Source organism: Callithrix jacchus, chromosome 10, assembly GCF_049354715.1.
Source record: "Callithrix jacchus isolate 240 chromosome 10, calJac240_pri, whole genome shotgun sequence".
Lineage (NCBI taxonomy): Eukaryota > Metazoa > Chordata > Mammalia > Primates > Cebidae > Callithrix > Callithrix jacchus.
Window position 1 is genome coordinate 129,447,587 of NC_133511.1, and position 26,993 is coordinate 129,474,579.

Consider the following 26,993-nt stretch of genomic DNA (forward strand, 5'->3'; position numbering starts at 1 on the left):
GTCATGCAGCATGTCCAAGGCCCCCGTCCCAGAAGCCCCGGGGATGCTGAAGACTGGCAGGGGCTGGCCTTGCGCAGGGGTGAGGTCGACTTCGGAGGGTCTGGGAAGAAGCGAGGCAAGGTAGGGGCAGCCCCCAGGCCTTGGGTGACGTCTGCCTTGCCCTGGAACCCATGAGCCCCCAATTCCTTCCCCGGAAGCTGAGTGCCAGGGTCCTCCTTACCCCTGGGGTCTGCTCCCCTGTGGCCATGTTCAGAGACCTCAGACAGCCAGAGTTCCAGGCTGGAAGGAGTGGCTCTGGCTGGCCTCCGACCTCCCTGCAATGACCGGGACCCCTGAGGTCCATCAGAGATCTGGAGGCACAAGGTCAAGTGCATCCAGGGCTCCAGCTCTGTCCAGCGCCCTTGGCTCATGGAAGGGGATGCCAGCCCAGAGAGGGGTTAGTACTGTCCAGGTCAACAGCAGGTCAAAGGACTGGCCATGTCCCAAAAGGGGTCTTGTGGGGCCTCTTTCCTCCTGCTACCTGCCCTCAATGCCCAGCACCTCCCTAGCGCCCCCTGTGTTCAGCTCTCTTGATGCCCAGAATCTCCCCAGTGCCTAGTATTCCCATGTCCAGCACTCCACGGCCCAGCAGCTCCCCAGTGCCCTGTGCCCCTGGTGTCCCGGACCTCCAATGCTCAACACCTCCCTAGTACCCTGTGGCCCCCTGTGTCCAGGCCCCCCTTGCTCAGCAGCTCCCCAGTGCCCAGTGCTCCCTGTTTCCAGCCCCCCCCCTTGCCCGGCAGCTCCTGTGCCCCGTGCCCCAAAATCCCTGAGCTGCAGCCCCCGCCTTGCAGTTTGTGAGGGTGCCGAGTGGAGTGGCCCCGTCTGTACTCTTTGATCTGCTGCTCTCTGAGTGGCACCTGCCAGCCCCCAACCTGGTGGTGTCCTTGGTGGGCGAGGAGCAGTCTTTTGCCATGAAGTCCTGGCTGCGGGACGTGCTGCGCAAGGGGCTGGTGAAGGCGGCTCAGAGCACAGGTGAGCCCCAGCGTCTGGCAGCGCGCCCACCCCACACGGCAGCCCACCCCACACGGCAGCCCACCCCACACGGCAGCCCGCCCCACACGGCAGCCCGCCCTGCACGGCAGCCCGACGCCCTGGCTCTTCAGCCACCAAGAGAACATTTCCGGAAATGACTCAGCCCGTCCTCTGTAGCACCCACGGGTGCAGCAGTGCCTACCTACGGGACCAGGACCTCCCCCAGATGGGCCTGGCCTTTCCTTAGAGCTGCCCCTTCCCCTTGCAGGGCCAGCGGGCACCTGTGGAATGTCCCTCTCTCACTCCCCCAAGACCAGTAAACCCACGCATACAGGGTGGGCCCCTGGGGAAGCGGTCAGGCCAGCCAGCTGTAGGGGCAGAGTCCAGTGACTGGGCTTTATTTGGAGGCACCCTGCACTTTGGCACACCTGGGAGAAGGGCCTCAGGTTTCAGGGTCCCCCGCTAGAGAAATGATTGGCAAATCCAAACAGATCTTCCAGCCAGACCTGGGCTGAGGCTTTGTAATTTGGGAAAACATCCTGGGATTCTGTCCCAGCAGAGGCAGTTGGACAGAGCTGTGTCAGATTTGTCCCGGAGGGAGCCCAGTAGGGGGACATGCGCACCAGGCAGGGTGAGGGTGCTGCTTCACAGGTTCTAGGCCCAGCCAGTCCCGCTGCTGAGCAGCCTTGGGTGGGTGACTTGCCCTCTCTGGACCTCAGCTTTCCCATCCTACCTTGGAGCATTCCCCAGCACCCACCCCTGGCTCCCAGGTCACCGGCTGCTGATTGGGCCTAGGGGTCAGGGTGTGGGGCCAGAAGGGGAAGCCCTGGGCCTTGTGGCACAGTGAGCCCGTCCTCTGTCCCCACAGGAGCCTGGATCCTGACCAGCGCCCTCCGCGTGGGCCTTGCCCGGCACGTCGGGCAGGCTGTGCGGGACCACTCACTGGCCAGCACGTCCACCAAGGTCCGCGTGGTTGCCGTCGGCATGGCCTCGCTGGGCCACGTCCTGCACCGCCACATCCTGGAGGAGGCCCAGGTGCGCGTCCAGCTCCCAGCACCATGGCCGCTGGGCCTGGAGGCAGGGGCTCGGAAGGGTATGGGCAGCAGTCAGAGCTCTGGGAGGACAGGACTCGGGCTACAAGAGCCGGGAGCGGGCAGAGCCAGCATGCGACCGGCAGGTGGCAGCACCACACAGGGACCGGCCAGTGTAGACCATGGAGCCCCCCCCCCCCCACCAGCCTCCTGCTGTAGCACACGGGCCCAGGCCCCAAGCCCTGTCCAAGCCTGGGCAAGCAGCGTCGTCCCCCACGCTGGGGTCTGTCTGAGGCAGGGCTGAGGGAGGCCCACGCAGCCCCTGGTGGATGTCTGGAGGCCAGCCCTAGAGTGGACAAGGAGGAGCTTCCGGCAGCCCGGCTGTCTCCAGGGTTCCGTCTAAAAGAACCTGCTCCCCGCTGCCCCTGCCCCAGTGTCCAAGGAGGGGCGACAGAGTTTTCACTGAGTGAATCTGAGGGCAATCCTGCAGGAAAGACTTTCAGAGATTTTTCTCCCCAAACTCTGGGACACAGGCAGAGGGTCGGGCTGCTCTGCAGACGCCCCGCCAGCCCAGGCACTGCATGGCCAGGCCTGGTTGATCCCCCAGATTCAATCAGGCCCCCGCTGTCCACCCCTCCTTCTGTCTGAGGGCTGGGGAAGCCAGGGCTCAGGCGGAAGCCTTGTGCAGGGCCCCACGGCGTGGTGTGCACGGCCTGGCAGGGAGGGTCCTGCAGCGGGACCCAGGCCAAGCTGCCTCCCGAGGGCTCAGCCTCGTCTTCCTGAATGGGCACAGGAGGATATTCCTGTCCACTACCCCGAGGACGATGGCGGAATCCAGGGCCCGCTCCGTTCACTGGACAGCAACCTCTCCCACTTCATCCTGGTGGAGCCAGCACCCCCGGGGAAGGGCGATGGGCTGATGGAGCTGCGGCTGAGGCTGGAGAAGCACATCTCGGAGCAGAGGACAGGCTACGGGGGTGAGGCCCGCCCAGCCACCCAAGGAAGCTGCCAGTGGCCAACTGCCTTGGGACCCAGTGGGGATCCAGGGATCAGCCTGTGGGCGGGTGGGGTGACCGCCAGGGAGAGTGGGGGGGGCGGTTTCTAGGCGGGACGCACCCAGCATGCGTGAGCACCGAGACCTGGGCCGTAGGGGCCTGGGAGGAGATGCTGTCTGGTCAGCGCGGTGGACCACACAGCTGGACAGAGGGACACACCAGGACTACCTGGTGGGGCAGTGACATTCCCACCAGTCGTGGCAGTTCTGTTTTTACTGGGCTTGGCCTTGGCCAGAGACCCTGAGAGCAAAACGAGATCTGTGAGTTGAAAGAGGGCTGCTTCCCGCCGCCAGCCATGAGGTATGCAGCCGCCAGGGGGCAGCGTCCCCCGAGAAATGGGCACCACTGTGGCCAGTCCACGTTCAAAAGCTGGACTGAGAAAATGCTGCTGTGTAAATAATGTTCATGAATGAAGCGTGTCATTATTATGACATCTGTGAACAACATGCAATATTCAGAAACAAAAAATAATTCCCTGGGAAGGCCAACGGAGCAGTCTTTTCTTCTGAGGCAGCCTCACTGTTGCCCAGGCTGGAGTGCCGTGGGCGATCTCGGCTCACTGCAGCCTCCACCTACCAGGTTCCAGCGATTCTCTTGCCTCGGCCTCCAGGGTAGCTGAGATTACAGGCATGTGCCACCACGCCTGCTTTTTTTTTTTTTTTTTTTTTTTTTGTATTTTAGTAAAGACATGGTTTCACCATGTTGGCCAGGCTGGTCTTGAACTCCTAACCTCAGGTGAGCTCCTGCCAATGCAGCCTCCAGCCCATCCCCCACCTCATGCCTCCCAAAGTGCTGTGATTACAGGCATGAGCCACTGTGCCCACCCAACTGAGCACTGTTTAGATATGAAAACACAAAGTCTCACCAAACTTTGGGGACGTAGGCAGAGGGTCTGGCTCCGCTCTGCGGAAGCCCCGCTGGCCCAGGTGCTGTGTGGCCAGGCCTGGTTTATCCTGCAGATTCAATCAGGAGGTGCCTTTCAAAGTTAAGCGCCTGCCTGGGAGCCCGGTTCCCTGGGGGAGATTTGGAGGCGCCTCCAGCCTGTTCACTTCCTCACAGAAGACGGGGGCAGGTCCAGGGCTCTCTGGGGGCTTCACACATGGAAGTCTCCTTTCCAGCTTCTGTCTGGGGGAGAAACAGGAAGACTCCCTCCTGTGCCTCTTCAGTTTGCTGGGTGGTCAGGAGCAGCCTGCCCAGCAGAGCTCCCTCCACGGTCCAGACGCTGGCTCTGCCAAGTCCAGCATGGGCGTGTGCCGTGTGGCAGTGCGGCTGCGGGGCTGGGTGCTCTGTTTCCTCCGAGTCACTTTGTATTTTAACAGCCACAGGGTGTGCGTGCTGGGCACTGCGGGTTAAAATTGGAGGCCTCAGCCCCCGTATGGCAGGCGCTGTAATGAGCAGCCTGTGCCACGTGGCCCAGACAGAGCCCACACTTTATTCAGAAGGGCCAGCTTTTGGCCAGAAAACGCGGTGGTCTGAGAGCCTGAGACCCGGGTGGTCACCCCAGCAGAGGGTCCTTGGGTTTCACAGGCACCCTGTCCACAGGCACAGGAAGCATCGAAATCCCTGTCCTCTGCTTGCTGGTTAATGGCGACCCCAGCACCTTGGAGGTAGGGCCCTGGCTGGGGACCCCTGGCTGGCTGGAGGCCCCAGAGGGGTGTGGTGGGTTCCAGGCACCCCTGGGACAGGGCTGGAAGAGACGGGAGCACCTCTGACACCTCACCCAGATGGCACCAGGCTGATCTGGGGTCTGCGCTCCCCTCCCTCCCCGCCTCAGAGGATCTCCAGGGCCGTGGAGCAGGCTGCCCCATGGCTGATCCTGGCAGGCTCAGGGGGCATCGCTGACGTGATCGCTACCCTGGTCAACCAGCCCCACCTCCTCGTACCCAAGTTGGCTGAGAAGCAGTTTAAGGAGAAGTTCCCCAGCAAGCATTTCTCTTGGGAGGACATTGTGCACTGGACCAAGCTGGTATGTGCTGCCCCCTCCCTTGTCCCCCCGACCCCTCCTCCAGGGGTAAGGCTGGTCCTTCGGGAGAGCTCCTGCTTATGCAGCCTCCAGCCACCCCTCCCACCACATGCTGCTGGGACCCCCACCCACTCTTGCTTCAGACCTACAGGGAGCAGAGGGACCCAGGCAGCCCCCTGGTCCCAGGCTGGGCCCGGTGGGCGGTGGGCAAGCAGGCTGCAGGCTGGCACTCGCTCACCTGTGGACACTGCCCGTGCCTCCACTGGTGTCGGCCATGGCCTGCCCCTGCCCGATTGGGACTCTGTTCTGGCACCCAGCTGCAGAATATCGCCTCACACCCGCACCTGTTCACCGTGTATGACTTTGAGCAGGAGGGCTCTGAGGAGCTGGACACCGTCATCCTGAAGGCGCTGGTGAAAGGTGAGGGCGGGCAGGGCGGCCTCGGCGGGGGCCATCGGGCGCCTTCATGCGCGGAGCCGCTTGGGGTTTGGCAGCCTGGCCAATGTTTATGACACTGCCAACCGGCCCCTTCCCAGGGAAGGTGGCGTGTGATTCATGAAGCGCTCTGTACTTGCCAAGTTTTATGACCTTTTTTCAACCACAGTTTAAAACTATATCTAAAGCTCTCACTCCGTGGCTTTTAGTCTATTAGCAAGGTGGGGCGAGCATCACTGGCATCGAATTCCGGAAGCCTCCGTCGCCCCAGGAAGAGCCTGTACCCCTTGGTGCCAACTCCCCATTTTTCCCCAGCCCCTGGCAGCCACCCGTCTGCTTCCTGTCTCGATAGATTTGCCGGCGGGCGTTTCGTGTCCACGGCTCCCGACAGGCGGCGAGAGGGTTTCACGGTTCATGCGCGTTGCGGCCAATGCCCCTCCATGCTCCACTCCTTTTGTGATGCAGAGTCAGGTTCCAGCCTGTGGTCAGACAGCGCTGTCTGCACCCGTTCATCCGCTGATGGAAACTTGATTAGCGTCGGATGTGCTTTTTATTGGAGACAAATGTGTGTTGAAGGGCCGGCCTCCCCGGCAGGGAGGGGCGCTGCTGAGCGGGGGCTGGGGACCCCTGGAGTCCGTTCCGGGAAGGGTGTCTGGACTTCGGGTGGCCCTGGGTTTAGCAACCTCACCAGGACAAGGAGGTCAAAGGACCCTCCCCCGCCACTTCAGGAACCCCCCCAGCCCTTCTCAGGAGTCTCAGTTTGGTCCCTGTGGCCTGAGAGGGGCACTGCAGTCTTACGGGGTCCGTGGTTACGGAGGCTGAGGCTGGTGAGGTCAGTGGTCTCCAGCAGGAGTGCCCAGCCCGGGTGCTGCAGCCTTCCCTCCAGTGGCCCAGGTGACCTCACTAAGTCATAGTCAAATGCCCTTTGCCCATGGAGGAAACGTGACCCAATGTGCTCCCCAACAATATCCATGGGAAGGGGGTCCTGGGCCTTCAGCGCTTGGAAGTGGCCTCCGGGCCCAGGGGATCCTGTTAGCTAAGGATCCCCCCTCAGGATGGGCTGCCCTGATGCAGGCCAGGGCAGCACTCCATGACTCCTAGGGTTGGCAACAAAGTCTCTTGCCCCCTGCTGGTGCCCAGAGCTGGCGCGTGTGCCCCCTCCAGTCCCAGTGTGAAGTTCCTGTTTCTGTGTCTCTAGGAAGCCCGCTTTCGGGTCCCCTGTGCCCTGGCTCTGTCAGGCCCTCAGCTCCACCCTTACTAGTGCCTGCCTGCTCTGCCCACAGCCTGCAAGAGCCACAGCCAGGAGCCGCAAGACTACCTGGATGAGCTCAAGCTGGCAGTGGCTTGGGACCGCGTGGATATCGCCAAGAGTGAGATCTTCAATGGGGACGTGGAGTGGAAGGTGCCTCCCGCCTGCCCGCTCGCCTCACGCTCCTGGCTCAGCCTGAGCTGCCCACACTGCCTGCTCCTGTACCCTGCGGGCTGCTTGGCCAAGCCCATTCTGCCCAGCTATCCCAAGGTCCAGGGAGAGACCAGGCCACGGCACCGCCCGGGCTTCGGCCTTGCTCACTGTCCCAGAACCCCGAGGGGGTTGCAACACTCCCAGCATTTGCTTGCAACTGGCCCCTCTGTGCCTGCCCCAACTCGGGGCAGGCTGGGGTGCGGGAGAGCGTGAGGGTCTGGGTGACCTGGCCTCCGGCGTGGGTCCCTTTGCTCCCTGCTCTCTCCTTCCTTGGGTCCGCTCTTCCTGTCTCTGGCTCACTCTCTTGTCCCCCTTCCCTTGGGTGCCAAGTCCCGTGACCTGGAGGAGGTGATGGTGGACGCCCTGGTCAGCAACAAGCCGGAGTTCGTGCGTCTCTTTGTGGACAACGGCGCGGACGTGGCCGACTTCCTGACGTATGGGCGGCTGCAGCAGCTCTACCGCTCCGTGTCCCCCAAGAGCCTGCTCTTTGACCTGCTGCAGCGGAAGCAGGAGGAGGCCCGGCTGACCCTGGCCAGCCTCGGCGCCCAGCAGGCCCGGGAGCCACCTGTGGGGCCACCCGCCTTCTCCCTGCATGAGGTCTCCCGTGTACTCAAGGACTTCCTGCAAGACGCCTGCCGAGGCCTCTACCAGGATGGCCGGCCAGGGGGCCGCAGGAAGGCGGTGAGTGGGGTTCCGTGGGATGGGGGCCGAGGCCGGGGCCGCAGCGGGAGGCCAACGCCCGTGTCCTCCAGGAGAAGGGCCCGGCCAAGCGGCCCACAGGCCAGAAGTGGCTGCTGGACCTGAACCAGAAGAGTGAGAACCCCTGGCGGGACCTGTTCCTGTGGGCCGTGCTACAGAACCGCCACGAGATGGCCACCTACTTCTGGGCCATGGTGAGCCGAGGCCGTGGGCCCTGCATGGGTGCAGGTGCAGGGGAGGGGCGGCCTCCTGAGACCGGGTCTCCTAGGGCCAGGAGGGTGTGGCCGCCGCTCTGGCCGCCTGCAAAATCCTCAAAGAGATGTCGCACCTGGAGACGGAGGCCGAGGTGGCCCGAGCCATGCGCGAGGCGAAATATGAGCAGCTGGCCCTCGGTGAGTGACCGGCCGGGGCCAGAGCAGCGCGGCGGGGGAGGATGTGATAGAGGGGTCAGACGGAGGAGCCTGGGCCTCACCAGGGCCGCCTGCTACTGCTGTGGGGCTCCAGGTGCCCTCAGTGGCCTCCTCTGTAGGAGAGGACAGATGGATCTGCCTGGGATGGAGGTGGCCCCAGATCCTGAGCGTGGGACCTCTGGGCATGGGTGAGGAAGACACAGCCTCCTGCCCTGGGCATACACCGGACCTGCCTCGGGCTGAGGGACATTCAGCACGGTGGCGGCTCCCCTCATTCTGCTGGGGGAAGGAAAGAGCTGGAGAAGGACAGAGGGTCAGGAAGGGCCCCGAGCAGGCCAGGTCAGGGCAGAAGACCTGGCAGGGTGCAGCTGCAGAGCCCCGCTCTGGGCAGGGGACGGAGGATGGGGCCTGGGGCCGGGCGTTGGTGTCTGGTCCTAGCGCCAGGGCCTCTCGGCAGACCTCTTCTCCGAGTGCTACCGAAACAGTGAGGACCGCGCCTTCGCCCTGCTGGTGCGCCGGAACCGCTGCTGGAGCAAGACCACCTGCCTGCACCTGGCCACCGAGGCAGATGCCAAGGCCTTCTTTGCCCACGACGGTGTGCAGGTGAGTGCCAGCTGGCCTCTGGAGGGCTGCCTGGGGGCAGGGCAGGCAGGCGAGCTGGGCCCAGCTTGAGTTGACTTCCCAAGCTGCAGCTGCCCTGTCACTCCCATCCCCAACACGGAGAGGTGGTGGGGCTTCTGTCACTGGAAGGTGCCCACCTGGCTTACTCCGCCAGGCACACTCCCCTGCTTCTGGGCTCAGTGGAAGCGCCACTTCCCCGTTCGGTCCTTCCCAACCCCCAAGCCCAATCTTTTCCCTAGGGAATGGCACAGCAGCTCAGCCCATACCCGCGGGAGGAGCACCCAAGGACCATGTCCCCTGCCAGGATGGGGGCTCCAGGAAGGAGGGCTGGGCTGGGCGCCCCTTCAGCTCACGGGGCCTGGGACCTGGGGCAAGGCCATTTCTGGAGCAGGGCACAGTCTGGGCAAAGGTACAGAGGTGGAGCCAACAGTTTTGCCTTCACCTCAGGCCTTCCTGACCAGGATCTGGTGGGGAGACATGGCTGCAGGCACGCCCATCCTGCGGCTTCTGGGGGCCTTCCTCTGCCCTGCCCTCATCTATACCAACCTCATCACCTTCAGGTGGGTCAGGTCTTCCGGCTGCCTGCCTGGCCAGGGCAGGTCGCAGCGCGTGGGGAGGGCCTGGGCTTCGCCAGTGCTGGTGGCAGCCTGATTCTTGCCCCCAAGTCAAGCCTCCCTGAGGGTCCCGCTCCCTGCAGCCCCTGCATCCCAGTACGCACTTTGATGGCCGAGTGCCTGGAGCCGAGCAGGGAGCCCCTCCTGCGGGCCCTGAGCTCTCCTGTGCTCACAGTGAGGACACTCCCCTGAGGACTGGCCAGGAGGACCCGCAGGAGCTGGACAGCCTGGACACAGAGAAGAGCCTGCTGTATGGCCTGCACAGCCGGTGCGAGGCAGGGGGCCGGCAGGGTGGCTGGGAGGCTGGACTCTGGTGGGGCCCCCAGCTGGGCGCCAGCCTCACCACTGCGGCCTTCTCTGTGGCACAGGGTGGAGGAGCTGGTGGAGGCGCCAAGGGCTCAGGGTGACCGAGGCCCACGTGCCACCTTCCTGCTCACACGCTGGCGGAAGTTCTGGGGCGCTCCCGTGACTGTGTTTCTGGGGAACGTGGTCATGTACTTCGCCTTTCTCTTCCTGTTCACCTACGTCCTGCTGGTGGACTTCAGGCCGCCCCCCCAGGGCCCCTCAGGGCCCGAGGTCACCCTCTACTTCTGGGTCTTCACACTGGTGCTGGAGGAAATCCGGCAGGTCGGTGGCCACACTAGTCTGGTCCCCTCCACTCAGCGGCTTCTGGTTGGGCAACCTAAGCTGGGTTCTGCCCTCTCGGGGTGGGGCTCCCCATCTGTAGAACAAGAAGAGCATGGGGGCCTCCCATCTTCCCAGTCACTAGTGACCTTGATCCTGGTTGAAGACTGAGCTCTGAGCCCTGAGCCCTGCTCCAGACTGAGCCTTGATCCCTTCTCCAGACTGAGCCCTGATCCCTGCTCCAGACTGAGCCCTGATCCCTTCTCCAGACTGAGCCCTGATCCCTGCTGCAGGCTGAGCCCTGATCCCTGCTGCAGACTGAGCCCTGATCCCTGCTCCAGACTGAGCCCTGATCCCTGCTGCAAACTAAGCCCTGATCCCTGCTCCAGGCTGAGCCCTGATCCCTGCTCCAGACTGAGCCCTGATCCCTGCTCCAGACTGAGCCCTGATCCCTGCTGCAGACTGAGCCCTGGTCCCTGCTCCAGACTGAGCCCTGATCCCTGCTGCAAACTAAGCCCTGATCCCTGCTGCAGACTGAGCCCTGATCCCTGCTCCAGGCTGAGCCCTGATCCCTGCTGCAAACTAAGCCCTGATCCCTGCTCCAGGCTGAGCCCTGATCCCTGCTGCAGGCTGAGCCCTGATCCCTGCTCCAGGCTGAGCCCTGATCCCTGCTGCAGGCTGAGCCCTGAGCCCTGCTCCAGACTGAGCCCTGATCCCTGCTGCAAACTAAGCCCTGATCCCTGCTCCAGGCTGAGCCCTGAGCCCTGCTGCAGGCTGAGCCCTGAGCCCTGCTCCAGATTCAGCATGACCCTGGTCTCCTTCATCAGAGTCTGAATCCTGACCTGTATCACAGATTGAATCCAGACACCAAATAAACTGACCCCAGACCCTTGGCACAAACAGCCCTGCCTGACTCCAAGTAGAAATTGACCTCAGCTTCTGTCCCCAGACTGAGCCCTGGAATAGCTTCAATTGACTCCCAGTCCCACTGGTAGCCTGGGCCCTGGTCATAGATGGAACTCTGATCCCCATGGCTAACTGAGCCCTGCTCCCTACAGATCAGAGCTTGTTTGGGTGGGGCTGACTCCAGCGAGGGGGCCCGGACAGCTCTCAGTGGACTGCCTGCCTCCCTCCCAGGGCTTCTTCACAGATGAGGACACACACCTGGTGAAGAAGTTCACCCTGTACGTGGGGGACAACTGGAACAAGTGTGACATGGTGGCCATCTTCCTGTTCGTCGTGGGAGTCACCTGTAGGTCTGTGGGGCCCAGAGGCCATGTGGCCTCAGCAGGGCTTGTGGGCAGGCTTCCAGATGAAGCCACTCAGCCTAGGCATGGCATTTGCGCCTGTGGTCCCAGCTACTCAGGAGGCTGAGGTGGGAGGGTCATTGGAACTAGGGAAGTTGAGGCTGCAGCGAGCCGTGATCACACCACTGCTGTCTGGCCTGGGTGACAGAGCTAGACCCCGTCTCTTAAAAATAAATGAACAAAAAATAAAGCCACTCAGAGCCACTCGAGTCCTGGCCTGGCCCTGGCCCTGCCTGTAGCTGGTGTGCTGAGTCCCTGGGGAAGCCTCTGCCCCTCTCTGGGCCTTGCAGCTGCGTCAGCCTCCTATTCTCCAGGATGCTGCCCTCAGCGTTTGAGGCTGGCCGCACGGTCCTCGCCATGGACTTCATGGTGTTCACGCTGCGGCTGATCCACATCTTTGCCATACACAAGCAGCTGGGACCCAAGATCATTGTGGTGGAGCGAATGGTGAGTCCCCCCGGGGGCCCTGGCCGTGGGCAGACTGCCAGCCCCCTGCTTGAGCCCTGCCCGGCCGGCTGCTGACGCCCCTCTCTCTGCCCCTGACCCGTGGAGATGAAGGACGTCTTCTTCTTCCTCTTCTTTCTGAGTGTGTGGCTCGTGGCCTACGGCGTGACCACACAGGCGCTGCTGCACCCTCACGACGGCCGCCTGGAGTGGATCTTCCGCCGGGTGCTCTACCGGCCCTACCTGCAGATATTCGGGCAGATCCCACTGGACGAGATAGATGGTTTGCACACAGCTGGGGCGGAGGGGGCGCTGGGGGGCAGGGGTGGGGACCTAGTGCTGCCCTGTTCACAAGCCCTGGGCATGAGGCTCTCCAGTGGGGTCTGTTGGGGCCATGGAGACCCCAGCCTGGAGCAGAGATGGGAAAAGTGGCTGAGGCCTGGAGCCCAGGTCCCCCACACCCCAAAGGGCCAGGCCCGGTTCCCCGGGCAGAGGCAGCTCCAGTCACAGAGCCCCAGCCTGGGGCGTTGGGCTAGGAAGAAGACACAAAGGAGACCCCAAGGCAGCCAGGGCTGGCGGCCTCCTGCCTGGGGAGGCTGAGTGACAAGGCTTGCTCTGGGGCTGGTCTGTCGGGGGCAGGCACTAAGGGCACAGAGTGGGCCCCAAGGCTGCCCCAGCCATCTTCTGGGGTCTGAGCCCTCCGGCTCTCCCCACGGCCCCTGGCCTCTGCCCTCCCACAGGGCCCTGCTTGGCCTAAGTGCCCTGTCAACCACTCGCCCACCAAAGAAAGCCCCCACGCCTTCTGACTGGTAAGACCCCTCCACCATGAGGCCGCTCCCAAAGGCACCCTGGTTGCTCCAGGGGACCCACTCTGTATGCGTGGCCTGTCCGTGGCTGTGGATGTCCCCAGGCTGACCCCTGTAGCTGGCTGGGGCTGGTGGAGGCTCCAGAAACTTTTCCATAAGCCGGCGCAGTGGGTCAGAGCTGCTTGGCCATGGGGGCCTCTGGTGATGGGTTGAGGGGAGCTCTGGAATGGGGTGGGGAGCTCTGTGGTGGGGCAGGGACCTGTGCAGGCCTCAGAGGTGGCTGGGACTCAGTGAGGAGCCCCAACCTGGGAGGTGACACACCCCTCTGGGAAGGTGGCCCAGCAGCCAGCCAGCCCTGGAGATCAAGCAGAGAAGGTGCAGGGAGCCCATCTCTTGGGCAGTGTCCAAGGGCTGGGGCTGCCCGGCCATGGGGCAGTCACGGCAGGACGTGCTGCCCAGGCCTGACCCCGACTCTGTGGAGCGTCGCTCAGGACCCTCGATAAATATTTGTTGACGGGATGATGGCCAGACCGGAGCAAACACAGGCCTCCGGGGACAGGCGGGGGCGACGCCGTGATGGAAACCGTGACTCCCAGCGCGGCTCATTTCCTTGGGCTGTTTTCTTAGCCCCGCAGCCCCTCCTGACATTTTGGTGCCTGCTCAGCACAGCCATTCGTTTTCCAGGCCATTAGTTTAAGCAGCCCCTGCCTGCCTGCGACCCCACGTCGCCCTCAACATATGTCCTCCATCGCTGCCCTGCCGTGGGGCCCCTTGGGGCAGGAGGGGCTCTAGGCGGGCGCCTCCAGCCAGGACAGGGTTGGGGTCCCCCCTTCTTGAGTGGCTTTGTCAGGGCAGGGTTGGGGTCCCCCTTCTTGAGTGGCTGCATCAGGGCAGGGTTGGGGTCCCCCTTCTTGAGTGGCTGCATCAGGGCAGGGTTGGGTCCCCCTTTTTTGAGTGGCTGCATCAGGGTAGGGTTGGGGTCCCCCTTTTTTGAGTGGCTGCGTCAGGGCAGGGTTGGGGTCCCCCTTTTTTGAGTGGCTGCGTCAGGGTAGGGTTGGGGTCCCCCTTTCTTGAGTGGCTGTCAGGGCAGGGTTGGGTCCCCCCTTTCTTGAGTGGCTGTGTCAGGGCAGGGTTGGGGCCCCCTTTCTTGAGTGGCTGTGTCAGGGCAGGGTTGGGGGTCCCTGTTCTTGAGTGGCTGTGTCAGGGCAGGGTTGGGGCCCCCTTTCTTGAGTGGCTGCATCAGGGCAGGGTTGGGGTCCCCCTTCTTGAGTGGCTGCATCAGGGCAGGGTTGGGTCCCCCTTTTTTGAGTGGCTGCGTCAGGGTAGGGTTGGGGTCCCCCTTTTTTGAGTGGCTGCGTCAGGGCAGGGTTGGGGTCCCCCTTTTTTGAGTGGCTGCGTCAGGGTAGGGTTGGGGTCCCCCTTTCTTGAGTGGCTGTCAGGGCAGGGTTGGGTCCCCCCTTTCTTGAGTGGCTGTGTCAGGGCAGGGTTGGGGTCCCTGTTCTTGAGTGGCTGTGTCAGGGCAGGGTTGGGTCCCCCTTTCTTGAGTGGCTGTGTCAGGGCAGGGTTGGGGTCCCTGTTCTTGAGTGGCTGCATCAGGGCAGGGTTGGGTCCTCCCTTTCTTGAGTGGCTGCGTCAAGGCAGGGTTGGGGCCCCCTTTCTTGAGTGGCTGTGTCAGGGCAGGGTTGGGGTCCCCCTTCTTGAGTGGCTGCATCAGGGCAGGGTTGGGGCCCCCTTTCTTGAGTGGCTGTGTCAGGGCAGGGTTGGGTCCCCCTTTTCTTGAGTGACTGTGTCAGAGCAAGGTTGGGGCCCCCCTTCTTGAGTGGCTGCGTCAGGGCAGGGTTGGGGCCCCCCTTCTTCAGTGACTGCGTCAGGACAGGGTTGGGTCCCCCCTTCTTCAGTGACTGTGTCAGGGCAGGGTTGGGGCCCCCCTTCTTGAGTGGCTGTGTCAGGGCAGGGTTGGGGCCCCCCTTCTTCAGTGACTGCGTCAGGACAGGGTTGGGGCCCCCCTTCTTGAGTGGCTGTGTCAGGGCAGGGTTGGGGCCCCCCTTCTTCAGTGACTGCGTCAGGACAGGGTTGGGGCCCCCCTTCTTGAGTGACTGTGTCAGGGCAGGGTTGGGGCCCCCCTTCTTGAGTGGCTGCATCTCTGGAGGGCCAGTGCCAGCCACTTGTATGAGGGGACAGGCCTGGCCATAGCTTCCTTTTCTGGGAGAAGGTGGGGACACTGAGATTCCTGAGGACCTGTGCCCAGACTGCTGCCTCGGGGAGGTGTGTGGAGCTGCTGGGATCTCCGAGCCCCTATATTCTCCCTTAAGCATGTGGAGGGTGGTGAACAGCTTGTAACAGGGCCCGGGCTGGCTGCACAGGCTCACGCAGACACACGCCAGCAAGCAGGCTGGGGAGGGAGGGGAGAGCGGAGCTCCCTTTGCTGCTGGGCAGAGTTACTCACTAACATATGCTGGGCAGAGAGGGAAACTGAGGCCCAGACAGTTCCCCCACAGCCTGTGGGTCCCCTCAGAGCCCAGGACAACCCCCTGCCCCACTCAGCACACGTGCCAAGCCAGAGCTGGGGCTGAGCTGTGGTGATGAGCTGTTCTCTGGGGCCCCAGGCCCCAGAGACAATTTAATTTCCAGCCAGGCCTGGTGGCGCCTTCCCAAATCACGGTTTGGGGGAGGGTGCAGGGGTCTCATTCCTCAGAGCTGCTTTTATCAGACAGATTTACGGCTTCACAAACAGGCTCTCCAGGCTCGCCCTGGCCCGCCCCTCCAGGGTGCAGGGAGGAGAGGGGTCATGAGTCCACCCAAGAGCAGATTCATGGGCTGGAGGTGGCCGGGGCCGGCAGAGGAGGGGCGGGCCTGGGGTGGGGGCGCGGGGAGGGCTGGCGCTCGCTGACTGCCAGCGCACACACAAACACTCAATAACTCACACGCGGGTCTACGCGTCACAATAACTCACTCCACAGCAACAAGGCAGGAATTCACCCTGGGAGGGAGGATGGACCCCTGGAGCTGGGGACCCAGGCACAGAGGCAGGACTCTGGGAACAGGGAGACCCCCAGGACCCACCACAGGGCAACGTGGAGCTGGCAGGCACCAAGACACACTTGAATGTGCACGTGTGTGTGGCCAGTGTGCTCACAGGCAGACTCACACATGAGCACATGTGCCAGGCACATCCAAACACAGGCACAGGCTCATGCAGACTCGCGCCAGCGTGCAGGCTGGGCAGGGAGGGGAGAGCGGAGCTCCCTGTAGTATATGGAGGAGAAATGTGGCCGCGGAGGGCCTGGGGCCTGCTCTGGCCTCTGGCTGGGACCCTGAGCACCCCAACACCCATTGCTGCTCCCTCCTTCTTCCTCCTGCCCTGCAGGCTGGGGTGGGGTGGGGTCTAGGGCTGAGCCCTGTAGGGGAGAAGCAGGGGTGAGGGTCTGGCTTGAAGGGACTGGAGCAAGATCTGCCCCCTCCAGGGTGTCCCCGCCCAGGGCAAGGGAGCTCAGCCTGCAAGCTCCCAGACTCACCGCCTGAAGAATGTTCTTTGGACTTGAGTGGCCCAGTGGGGGACCTAGGTGCTTAGGGCTCAACCCATTTTGGAAAGGTGGTGGAATCAGTCCCCAGCCTGGGGGAGAATGATGGATGTCAGTGCCGTGAAGGCTCTGAGGAGTCCTGCGGTGAGGATGCCATCTCCCTTCCTCTGAAGCTCTCCCCAAACTTTCAACAGCAGAGGCTTTGGGGGGAGGGACAGAGGTCTTAACACAGGCAACCACCAGCAGAAACCTGTGTCCCGCGACCCCTCTGCCCCCGACTTCCATCTCTCCAGGGCTCTCAGCTCTGCCTCCGGGGCCCTTGGCCCTGGCTGACTCCAGCCCCCTATGGAAGCCCAGCAGACATGGCAGAGGTGGCCCAGGGCGGGGCTCACCACCTGTCTGCTTCTGGTTTGCTGGGATGGGGCTTTTGGTGCAAAAACCCCGACCTGTGTGAACTGGGACAGTGGGTTACCTAGCCGGCACCCCCTCCCCTGGGCTTCATCCCCAGGACCAAGCTCTATCTCAGGGCGTTTGCCGAGGCTGTCCTCGTGGCTGCCCCTGGCCTGGTCTCCACCACACCGTTGCCTTCCAGAAGCCCGTGTGAACTGTTCCACCCACCCCCTGATGCTAGAAGACTCGCCCTCCTGCCCCAGCCTCTATGCCAACTGGCTGGTCATCCTCCTGCTGGTCACCTTCCTGCTGGTCACCAATGTGCTGCTCATGAACCTGCTCATTGCCATGTTCAGGTGACTCTGCCCCAGCCCCTGGAAGACAGGGCCCTGAAGTGGAGGGAGCAGAGGGTCGTTCCCCACCTGGTGCTCCACAGAGGCTGGGGCTTGGTGCCCCAGGACAGATAGGAGGCGGCACAGCCTGGACTGCGGGGCTTTGCCTGCCCAAGGTCGTGAACTCTGTGGGCCTCCCTCCTGGTCCCAGGAAGCAGGGCCTGGGGTCTTTGGGGGACTGGTGCCGTGGCGAGAGCTCTGGGCTTGTCCGGAAGGGCAGAGTGGGCAGGGAAGACCCCAGAAGAGTGGAGCCCTTTAGACACACCCCAGAGGCAACGCAGAAGCGGTGCTGGGCCTCGGTTTCAAAAAGGGCTCCCGGGTGTCAGGGGACGCGCCCCTGGGTGGGTGTGAGGAGCCGGCAGGTGAGGGTCTGGCCGTGTCCCCGCAGCTGCACATTCCAGGTGGTACAGGGCAACGCGGACACGTTCTGGAAGTTCCAGCGCTACCACCTGATTGTGGAGTACCACGAGCGCCCCGCCCTGGCTCCGCCCTTCATCCTGCTCAGCCACCTGAGCCTGGCGCTGCGCAGGGTCTTCAAGAAGGAGGCCGAACACAAGCGGGAGCACCTAGGTGAGGCAGAGGCGGCAGGTCCCAGGGCGGGCTGTGCCCGAGGCAGGTCGGGAGATACCCGGGTGCCTCCTCAGCCCCTGGGCCCTCGGCTGAGCTCTGTGTAGGCTGGCATGGCCGAGCCCCTCCCCGAGCAGCTTGGCCGTGTCTGCACAGGGCTGTCCTTGCCCTCCATTCCCTGGCTGGGTCCCACTCCCTCCTTCCACCTGGCCTACCTCGCCTGGGGACCGGGCCTGGGCTCTGCCACAGGGGCCCACGTGCTCTGGTAATGCCGGCTGCTGCCCTGGCTTTCCCAGAGAGAGACCTGCCAGACCCCGTGGACCAAAAGGTGGTCACCTGGGAGACAGTCCAGAAGGAGAACTTTCTGAGCAAAATGGAGAAGCGGAGGAGGGACAGCGAGGGGGAGGTGCTTCGGAAAACTGCCCACAGGTGCGAGTCCTGTCCTGATTGCTGGTGGGTGTCGGCCTTTAAGCGGGGATGTGCCGTTGGTGCCAGTGACAGAGGATCTGAGCTGGGGAACTGAGGCTGAAGCGGGAGGGGCAGGGCCCTGCTAGGAACCGCCAGGCTGAAAGTGCACAGCGAGCGTGGCGTCCTCCCCGCTGTGGTCTCAGGAGTGGAACTGCCCATCCCTGGCTTCCCTCCGGCCATGGCTCCAGGGGCCTGTTTCTGACCACCTGCCCTGCCCTGTTTAGCTGGGTGGTGTGCCCAGGCAGGGATGGCACCCCAGTCCTACTGGGAAGGCGCAGGGTGCTCTGTACTTGTGCCGGGAACACTTCAAAGGGTCCTGGTACCACCAGATCTGGGCATGAAGGGGGAAGGGAAAGGGCCAGGGCACCCCGGACCTGGGCACACAGGGAGGCCTGGGGGACGGGGAGCCCCCACCGAGGAGCACTACAAAGCCACCCACAGCCTGCCCGCCTGTTCCTGCTGCAGAGTGGACTTCCTCGCCAAGTACCTCGGGGGCCTGAGAGAGCAAGAGAAACGCATCAAGTGCCTAGAGTCACAGGCAAGAAAGCCCCGGAGCTCCTCTCCCCGAGGGAGGCGGGTGGCTGCGCGGGGCTGCCCGGGCCTGGCCATTCACAGAGACGAGCAGCCCAGAGCCAGGGCAGGAGCTCCACTGTGGGCAGGGAGGGTCCTGGGGGAGATGGTCCGGCCCCACCTGAGCCGGCTCCCACCCTGACACTTGAGAGGCCACAGCCTTAAACGAGGGGTCTCACTTTAAGACCCCTCACCTTTCACTCTCGGGAGCCTCACCAACCCCTGCCTTTGAGGGGCAGCTCCTGGAGGGAGGAGTCGTGGGGCAACGGAGGCCCTGGCAGAAGCAGGGGGAGGCGGGGAGGCTACCTGTGCCCTGCTGTCCTGAGAGCCCTGGAGCTTCCAGACATGTCTCCCTCCTCCAGATCAACTACTGCTCAGTGCTCCTGTCCTCCGTGGCAGACACGCTGGCCCAAGGCAGCGCCTCCTGGAGTAAGCCTGTTTGGGGAGCATGAGTGAGGGTGGGCATGGCAGCCACCCTGCAGGGGCTGGTGGCAGCAGGTGGGGGACTGTGGGCTGTGCTGTGTGCCCTTCCTTCCCTGCCTGTCCTGGGAGTCTCCGATGGCCTTGGCTGGACATGGTACTTCAGGGCAGTGCCCTCTGATGGAGCTCCCTGCCTTGGCCAGAGCAGAATGTGGTTCAGACTGCTGAGGCTCTGCCTGGCATGGGCCCTGCTGGGCTGTCCCGCTCAGCAGGCAAGGCCCCTGGGCCCCACGGGGGCTGCTTCCCTAGCTCTAAGATCAGGCAGAGGCCTGGTTGGCCCTGGGCTTCCCACCTTTCCCAGGCTGGCCTGTCAGGACTCATTCTGACGGCCCCGGCGTCCTGGCCCTTGCCTCCCAGCCAGCCACCTCTCCCCTTCCTGGGGCTGCCCTGCTGGCTCCCACTGCTCAGGGGGGCTTCCTTCCCAACAGGCTCTCGGCACTGTGGCGGGGGAAGCCGGCTGGCGGCTGCTGACCGGGAACACCCCAGGGCTGGCCAGCCTCCTTCGGACACTTGAGTTACTTGGCCTGCCACCTGTGGGGCCACCTCTTGTCAGCTGGCCACCCTGGGCCTTGTGTACTGACCTCTGCCCACCTCCAGTGGAACCCCCAGGGGGCAGCAGTCCCCCAGCAGACAATGTCCCCGCCCCCACCCCAGTGCCTCCCCACAGACCCTCATGCCCAGGAACCACTCCTCGGCCCTCCTGATGCCTTCCTGGCCTCCCCAGAGGCACAGCAGTGTCATGGGGCCGCCTCCCCTGACAGGCAGAAGTCCCCGGGCAGAAAACATGTGCCCTGCCGTGTCCCTACCTGGAAACTGACCAGCCTGCAGCAGGGGAAAGCCTGCCCTGCAGCATGATGGGGGCGCAGCCCCTTCCAGACAGGCAGCTGCTCTCGGGCCTGCACCCACCCCTGCCCTCACTTGCGTTGCCTGCTAAGAGACTCATCTTTTTTTGAAACTCCAGTGGTTACAACTTCTGCCACTTAAGACCCAAAAGGTCCTTTGGGACTCAGGAGACTGGCTCCTGGAGGACAGGGCTGGGCGTCCACTGCGTCTGTCAGGTGTCCCCGACACCCTGTGGCCGGTACAGGACACACGGGTGTTTATGGCCCTGGGACTCAGCCCGTGCTGGCGTCAGTGGCTGCTTTCCCTCCAGTGGAACCTAGAGAACACTGCACCACCCTGGCACAGTCAAACACCTACCTGCCCTGGCTCCCTGGCTCCCCGGCTGTCTGCTCACCCCAGCCTCTCTGTCCAGACCCATTTTGTCACCTTCCTCTTGCCTTCCATGCTGGAATCTGCACCAGGCCTGGGGCTGATGTTATCGTGTGGGCTTTGTTTGGGGGAGGGCAAATTCTGTACCCACCCAGGCACGTTGAGGGCACTCGCTGGACACCTGCCACTGAGCCACAAGCCCTGGAGGAGACCTGGGGTTTCCACTTCTTGCTGCCACCTGGGTGATCTGCTGGTGAGGGATGCAGGTGCCAGCCACCCTCGAGTGGCCTGGCGGTGAGGCTGGAAGCAGCCAAGCGGGACCCCTCGTAGCCGACAGGGGTGAGCAGGGCCCAGATATACACGAAGCCTGAGGAAGTCCCAAAACCTTTATTGTCCCCACCAGGTAGCCAATGCTTCCAGCCCACCCCAGGAGCCTCAGCCAGGTCTGTTGGGAGGATGACACCCAGGGCCACCGGTGCCACCTACAGGCAGCATGCAGGCTCCCTCCCACTCTAGCTGCCCCTTGGCCAGACCTCCTGGGAAGGCAGCAGGACGGCAGTGGCCAGTGTGGTCAGGCGGCCCCGTCTCCCTCTGAGACCTCAGCGCCTGGGCCCTTGGAGCTGCTGCCCTTGTTCCGGAAGTGGTCTCGACTCCGCTTCCTGCTACTGTGGAAGCCAACCGTCTCCACCAGTGGGAGGCCTGGCATAGGCCCACCGTGGACAGGCCCTGTCGGTGCCTCCACCTCCTGCAGGCCCCCGTGGGGGCTGCCCCACTCCTCAGCCTCTGGGCTACCGGGCCTGGCCAGATGGGCCAGCTCCACTGGGCCCTCGCCCCTATCTGGGGCACGGATCCCAAGGCTGCCCCTGCCTGGCTCTCCCACTTTACCCAGAACCCTCTTCCTCTCGTGTCTGGCCTCAACCCCTCGGGCTGGTTTGGTGAAGACGACCCTCCCTTCCCCACAGCTGGAGGGGTCCTGGTTGAAGGAGGGCACGCAGTCAGTAGGGGCAGCCACGCTCTGGGAGCCCAGGAAGGCCAGGGCGGTGGCCTGATTGCTCTGCTCGCTGACCTCGGTCACATCTTCCAGGCTGTACTTGGTCCAGCGCTCGGGGTGTGCCACGTAGTCGGGGACTGGAGGCGCCTTGGGGGAGGCTGGGCTCCAATGGGCCCTGCCCAGCCCTTCCACTGGAGGCTGGCCTGAGGGTGCCAGGGGCCGCTTGAAGCCTCCATTGTCACTTCTGCTGCTGTGGGCCACAGGGGGTGGGGCCCGCCTGGCTGCCCCCTCCAGGAAGTCAAAGATGTCACGGCTGCGCTGGGAGAAGGTGGAGCTCATGCCTCTCAAATGGAACGGCTGCACCGCAGATGGGAGGAGGAGGCCTGAGGGGGGTGAGGGCGGCTCATCGGGGCCTGAATCCTCCTCCCCAGGCAGCCCCCCTGGGGACAGCGCTTCTACTTCAGCATCGCCAGGCAAGCTGAGGTCAGAGTCCGAGTCACTGAGGGAGACCGTGTCGGAAGGCAGCGTGTCATACTCCGTCTCATGCTCCCCCTCCACGCTGGGGGACGGCTCCTCTGTCCCTGCCTCAGCCATGCGTTCCCAGGACCACGTCACACCTAGACCAAAACAGCCCAGGAGATTCGTTTCAGGAACAGTGTTAAGAATGAGTCTCCTGCAGATCAACCGCCCCTGGACAAGGAGGGTCAGCCGGCAGACCTGTCCCACACAGGGTGGAGGCCCCTCTCCCCCTCCCAGCCCTCCTCTCACCTCCCTTGGCTGCTGACACTGGAGTGTGGCTGCACAGCCAGGTGGGCGGAACCTTGATGAAGGTCCTCAGTGGCACAGGTATGGTTGTCTCAGGCCTCGGAGTGCCCCTGGCATGCGTCTGTTCAGCTGCTCGACTGCAGGTGGGAGGGGTGGGGGAGAGGACCATCCTCAGACCGGAGCGCAAATGTGTGAAAGAGGTGGGAGGCAGGACCGACCTGAGCCCGGGTTTTGGAGTCCCTGACAGGCCAGAACCCAGGGTAGGGACTTCTGAGTCGTGACTTAATTTAATCGCGTCAACCCTCTGCAGGCAGGCTTGGAACTACGAAGCGATTCTGGTAGTAAGCAGCCGCCCAGGGCTGGAACCCAGGGCCGAGATCAGGCAGGAGAGCTACTTATAAGCTGCTTGCTGTTGGGGGGTGAGCAAGAGCAGGCACCTTCCTGGTCATCGGGGAAAAGGTTTGCTCCTATCTGCTGGGAGAGCCCCGGGAGCTCCCAAGACATCTGCAGCCAAGGCCCTGGCATCGCACAAAGTGGGGTGTCAGCCCATCAATCACCTCGAGCAGCCCTCACAGGCAGAGGCAAAGCCGCGTAGCTCCTGGAGCGACCTCTAGTGGCCTTCCCCGTGTAACACTCAACACACACACCGCCTTTCCAGCGGGGCAGCCAAGCGGCCTCCCGCACCCATTTAGTGGTGGAGTGACTGGGTGCCTCGGAGCTGGCATTGCCAGTGGAGAGGACGGCCCGGCCTCACCCTTCTGCACTGCCCTCATCCATCCACTGACTCCTTGCCCGCCAGGGTGACATGTGTCCCGTGCTCCCAACAAGGATGGGGTCAGGGGTACCAGAAGGGGCTCCTAGTGCCCCCCACCAGGTCAAACAGAGGCAGCACTTCAATTCCTCTGCGGCGTGACTCTCCTCCGTGAAGAAGCCACCCCGTAAATGAAAGGGGCTACCCGGAACCCCCCACTGATGTCCGTTTTAGAGCCGGCAGGGACGGAGGCTGAAGGAAACCGTCCCTTTGCCCACATGAAGGCAGGGCCTGGCCTTTCTCCTCTCTATGCGCCAGCAAGACCTCCCCGCCAGGGAACAAACTCTCTGTGCCAAGTCGGCTCTCGGTGCGAAGTCGGGCTGGACACTCACGAGGATGCTGTGGGTCCCAAGGGCTCGGCCGCGGGGTACGGGGGTCGGTGAGCACAGCGGGGCTTCAGCTGCGCTCGGTGACCTCCCGGAGGCTCACCCGGCTCACGCGGCCCGTCGTTCCTCAACACAAACCTACCAGCTCAAGGCGGCACGGCCGTCTCCATCTTGGTCGGCTCCGCCCGCCCATGCAACGCGCTCAGCCCTCTGGGAAACCGAGTGTTCATCCGGCCGAGCGCCGCGGCTTCCACGCCCGCAAAACTACACCTCCCACAAGGCACTGGGCCGCCGCTCCCGACGCCTGTCGGGACGTGTAGTCTTGTGCGCATGCGTCCGCCTCTCTACTCCAGGACACCGCGGCCCTGGCGTCCGGCTCGGAAACAGCCCCGGAACCGCGGCATTTGTTGGCGAAACAAGACCGGAACTGACCAAGGAGAACAGGAAAAGGAGGGGCCACGCCTGCAATTCCCAGAATGCTCGAGGGCTAACCGACCGCCGCGCCGGCTTTCCGTGGTCCCAGCGCCACCTGCTGGAAACCGTGAGAACAGCGGCCGCCTCAGGCAGGAAGTGCGTCATTTCATAGGGAGGGCGAATGCCGTTCGGACACTTCCGGTCATGACCGGAAGCGGCAGCTGTAGCTCTTCCGGGGCTTCGGAGCACTGAGGCGGGGCTCCCCAGGATCCCACGGTCCCGCTCAGGGCGGACGCAAAGGCGGTCCCAGCCCGAGATGAGGACGCGGAGTCTTGACCTGTGGGCCACGGGTGAAGGGGGCGGCCCTGCTGGATCCTCTGGCTGGGCCGACGCTTTCCCACCCCTAGGGGTTGGCTGGGCCCTGGAGGCAAACTTGTGGGGCGTCGCCCTTGGGGACGCTGCCGGGCCGCCCGCGCAGCCCTGGGCCCTCAGCTCTGGCACATTGGTCCGGCCTCCGAGGGCGCTGCAGGGAAGCCAGGGCCAGGCCCTTCCAGGTCCCCGGTCCCCCGTCCTCCCGGGCGGGGTGGAGGCCGCTGAACGCTCCTCAAGCGTGGCTGGGTGGGCGGCAGCCGGAGCGGTGTGGCCTCCGCCATGCCTGGGAGCCGGCAGCCTGGCCTCGCCTGTCCACGGTGCCCGCCCTGAAAGGGAGAGCGAGGGCCCAGGTTCTCCCCCCGACAAGCCGCGTGTCCCTGGGCCACGGGCCCTGGTTGGTTGGCGCCCTGTGCCCCGCACACTGCGGGGAGCTGAGTTCCCCTCGGCGGCTACACCGCTGGGCCGTGTCAAGGCTGGAGACAACTCCCTTCCCAGGGCCTGCTGTCCTGGCATCCGCCGGGAAACAGGACTCAAGGACCTGCTGCGGCCTTTGGGATGTCATTCCCCGCCCACGGAGGACACAGCGGGAAGTGGAGAGGGGGCTCCTTGCACCGTCCTGTGCTCCCAAGCAGTGCAGCCTTGGAATTTGGGAGCAGCAGGAGAGGGCCTGCTGAGAGACTCCGTAACCCCCCAAAATGCAGGGCCGGGGGCAGTTTCCAAATTGGCTTGCAGAGAGGCTGCTGGGAGCCCTAGACATAAATTCCCAGTCACTCCTTTCCTCCAGGGGTCAATGTGCCAGCAGCTTCATCTCCCCAACTAGGGAAAAGCAGCCGGAGCGACAGCAAGCACCACCCCAGGGTCCACGGTGTGAGGGAAGATAGGAGAGCCTAGACCAAGCCCATTGGCTTGGAGGAGCTCGGACAGGGAAGGGGTGCGGGGCAGTGCAGGGGATGCTTGGCCCCAGAGCCTGTCCACCCACCCACTGCTCACTGGTGGGCTGGGTGGGCTCCCGAGGAGGCCGAGGTCTTTCTTCCCCTCCAGCACCTCTGAGATGTGCCTCAGGCCCTGAACCACCAGCTCCTCAAAGGAACACTTAACACAGGCCCTAGATGAGCAGGGCAAAGATCCTCAAATGCTCGGGAGGGGGCAGTGTGTCCATCCTTTACCGTCCCTGAGGACGAAGAGGAGTCCTGCAGCCCACCCAGCCCCTGCCCCGAGCCCATCTCCTAGGGCACTCTGGATGCCCGACCCCTCCTGCCCACCCGCTGGCACTGTGCCCCTTGTGTGCCCAAGGGGCAGGGTAAAAGTGGCTGCAGGCAACACAGAGCCCCCAAAAAGGCCCTTGCTCCCTGAAGTTGCTCCCTGGTTTAAACTCAAAAGCAAAGTTCTAAGCAACCCCAGCCAATGGGACGGGCACCTCTTAGCCAAACGCATTCTGAACTAAACCTGAAAAGCTAGTTTAGGCCATGATGACCATCTGTGCCTCATCACACCCTCTTCCCGTGAGAGTTTAGGCACAGCTGACCGGCATTCACATTAAAACACGGAGACCTTAGGCCAGGTGCCGTGGCTCACGCCTGTAATCCCAGCACTTTGGGAGGCCAAGGCTGGTGGATCGCCTGAGGTCAGGAGTTTGAGACTAGCCTGGCCAACATGGCAAAACCCTGTCTCTACTAAAACTACAAAATTAGCTGGGTATGGTGGTGCAAGCCTGTGGTCCGAGCTACTTGGGAGGCTGAGGCAGGAGAATCGCTTGAACTCGGGAGGCGGAAGTTGCAGTGAGCCAAGATTATGCCACTGCACTCCAGCCTGGGCGACGAGTGAAACTCCCTCCAAAAAATGAAACAGAGACCTTAAGACTCACAAAAAAGGCTCTGTACAATAAGATGCCAATGTGACAGCACACCCTGAAAGAAATCCAAGTGTTTCATCCCAAAATATATTTCTTTGGCGTGTTTTGAAATGGTCCCGCAAAGCTGTCTCTCGTGAGGAAGATGTAAATTCTATACAGAATCCCCCTCCCTCTCCCGGTCTATTTGCTGACCCAGGAGAGAATTAACTAAGATTCTGGCACCTTTTTAAGTCTGATATGGAACATTGACAATCTGGAGGCTTCATCTGCCTAAGAGTCTCCGTCTCCACAGCTCCTCCTCTAACCCATTAGATAATCAAGAGTCCACTCTGTTGATGCCAGGACTTCAGATAGACTCAGCCAATTGCCAGTCAACTAAAACACCTTTTAATCCACTTATGCCCTGAAAGCCCCTCCCTTCAAGTTGTCCCTCCCCTTCAAGTAACCCCACCTTTCTGGCTAAACCAATGTATGTCTTAGATGTACCGATGGCTGTCTTATATCCCTAAAATGTGTACAATCAAGGCAGAGCCTGACCACCTTGGGCCAGGTCCTCAGGACCTCCTAGGGCTGTGTCACAGGCCTCTGGTGTTCATATTTGGCTCAGAATAAATTTCCCAAGTTTTAGAGTGACTTCTCTTTTGCGGACACCAGGGATCCCAACCGACCCCCCTCGCCCTGGACCTGACACAAGTCCACAGAGCCGAAGCCCACCCTCGCTGGACTCCCCTGCCCTCTGGCCACCCCGCAGGTCTCAGACGCCGCTGGCACTGAAGGACTGCACAGCCTGGTAGCATGCCTGATGTTCCTTCTTTATTAAATGATGGATTCAGGATGTCGTGATTACAGTTGACGGTGACGTGTTAGAAAGGGCAGGTGCAGAGAGTGCCCACAGACTCGGCTCTCGACCGGGGCAGAGGGATCAAGGATTAAAAAGGCTTGAGCTGTGCAGCCCACAGGATGGGCGGGCTGGGCAGACACGGCCCCCCAAGTTGGCCAAGCTGAGTCTCTGCGCAAGTGGCTCCCAGGAGAAGCCCGGCTGAGCAGGCAGAGCTTCCTGGGACCCCAGGGGCAGAAGGACCCCTGCCCTGCAGTCCCAAAGGCCCAGGCCTGTCTCCACTCACACATGCCACCTACATGTGACATCAGCCCTGAAAAGGTAACAGGAGAAAATAAAAAGGCTACGTGTAGCAGAGTAATACCGGAAACGTTATATACACAGGCGGTGACAGCCCCCTCGAAGCGTCCGGGGCGCGGCAGGGGTCCCTGCGGCCGGAGCGGCGGTGCCTCAGTACACGGAGCTGTTCCGGATGCCACAGCACAGCACCATGCTCAGGATCATCTCGAAGATCTGCGGGAGGGCGGCGGTGGTGCGGT

The 26,993-nt window shown here is 63.1% G+C and overlaps 3 protein-coding genes across 6 annotated transcripts in view; 1 reads left to right on the forward strand and 2 right to left on the reverse strand.

Annotated features, from left to right (window-relative positions):
- On the forward strand, positions 1-26,933 carry TRPM5 (transient receptor potential cation channel subfamily M member 5). Its single transcript, XM_035263717.3, has 24 exons — positions 1-120; positions 834-1,014; positions 1,883-2,049; positions 2,839-3,022; positions 4,643-4,707; positions 4,875-5,066; positions 5,381-5,483; positions 6,782-6,900; positions 7,291-7,641; positions 7,713-7,853; positions 7,928-8,051; positions 8,527-8,672; positions 9,138-9,250; positions 9,480-9,572; positions 9,673-9,931; positions 11,066-11,184; positions 11,550-11,682; positions 11,788-11,962; positions 16,599-16,752; positions 17,177-17,358; positions 17,652-17,784; positions 18,289-18,361; positions 18,756-18,822; positions 19,302-26,933. The coding sequence occupies exons 1-24, from the start codon at positions 4-6 to the stop codon at positions 19,385-19,387; spliced, it is 3,477 nt and encodes a 1,158-aa protein (XP_035119608.3). The 5' UTR covers positions 1-3; the 3' UTR covers positions 19,388-26,933.
- TSSC4 (tumor suppressing subtransferable candidate 4) lies at positions 20,458-23,169 on the reverse strand. 4 transcript variants are annotated; one of them, XM_009008699.6, is made up of 3 exons: positions 23,121-23,169; positions 21,845-21,978; positions 20,458-21,693 (listed from the first exon to the last, which is right to left on the reverse strand). In XM_009008699.6, the coding sequence occupies exon 3, from the start codon at positions 21,668-21,670 to the stop codon at positions 20,657-20,659; it is 1,014 nt and encodes a 337-aa protein (XP_009006947.4). In that variant the 5' UTR covers positions 21,671-21,693; positions 21,845-21,978; positions 23,121-23,169; the 3' UTR covers positions 20,458-20,656. The 4 variants fall into 4 exon arrangements, with proteins under 4 accessions (XP_009006947.4, XP_017833857.4, XP_009006948.4 ...); XM_017978368.5 differs by having other exon boundaries at positions 22,985-23,169; XM_009008700.6 differs by lacking the exon at positions 21,845-21,978.
- Positions 26,408-26,993, reverse strand: part of CD81 (CD81 molecule) — a 20,877-nt gene continuing 20,291 nt past the window's right edge. The window contains exon 8 of the mRNA XM_035263718.3: positions 26,408-26,967. Coding sequence (XP_035119609.1) covers positions 26,905-26,967 — 63 coding nt within the window. The 3' untranslated portion in view covers positions 26,408-26,904. The remainder of the gene's footprint in view (positions 26,968-26,993) is intronic.

Coding starts and splice junctions, on each gene's coding strand:
- TRPM5 (XM_035263717.3), top strand. CDS start 4: ATGCAGCATGTCCAAGGCCCCCGTCCCAGAAGCCCCGGGGATGCTGAA. Junction 5,067..5,380: donor TTGTGCACTGGACCAAGCTG/GTATGTGCTGCC, acceptor TCTGGCACCCAG/CTGCAGAATATCGCCTCACA. Junction 9,932..11,065: donor TGCTGGAGGAAATCCGGCAG/GTCGGTGGCCAC, acceptor CCTCCCTCCCAG/GGCTTCTTCACAGATGAGGA.
- TSSC4 (XM_009008700.6), bottom strand. CDS start 21,670: ATGGCTGAGGCAGGGACAGAGGAGCCGTCCCCCAGCGTGGAGGGGGAG.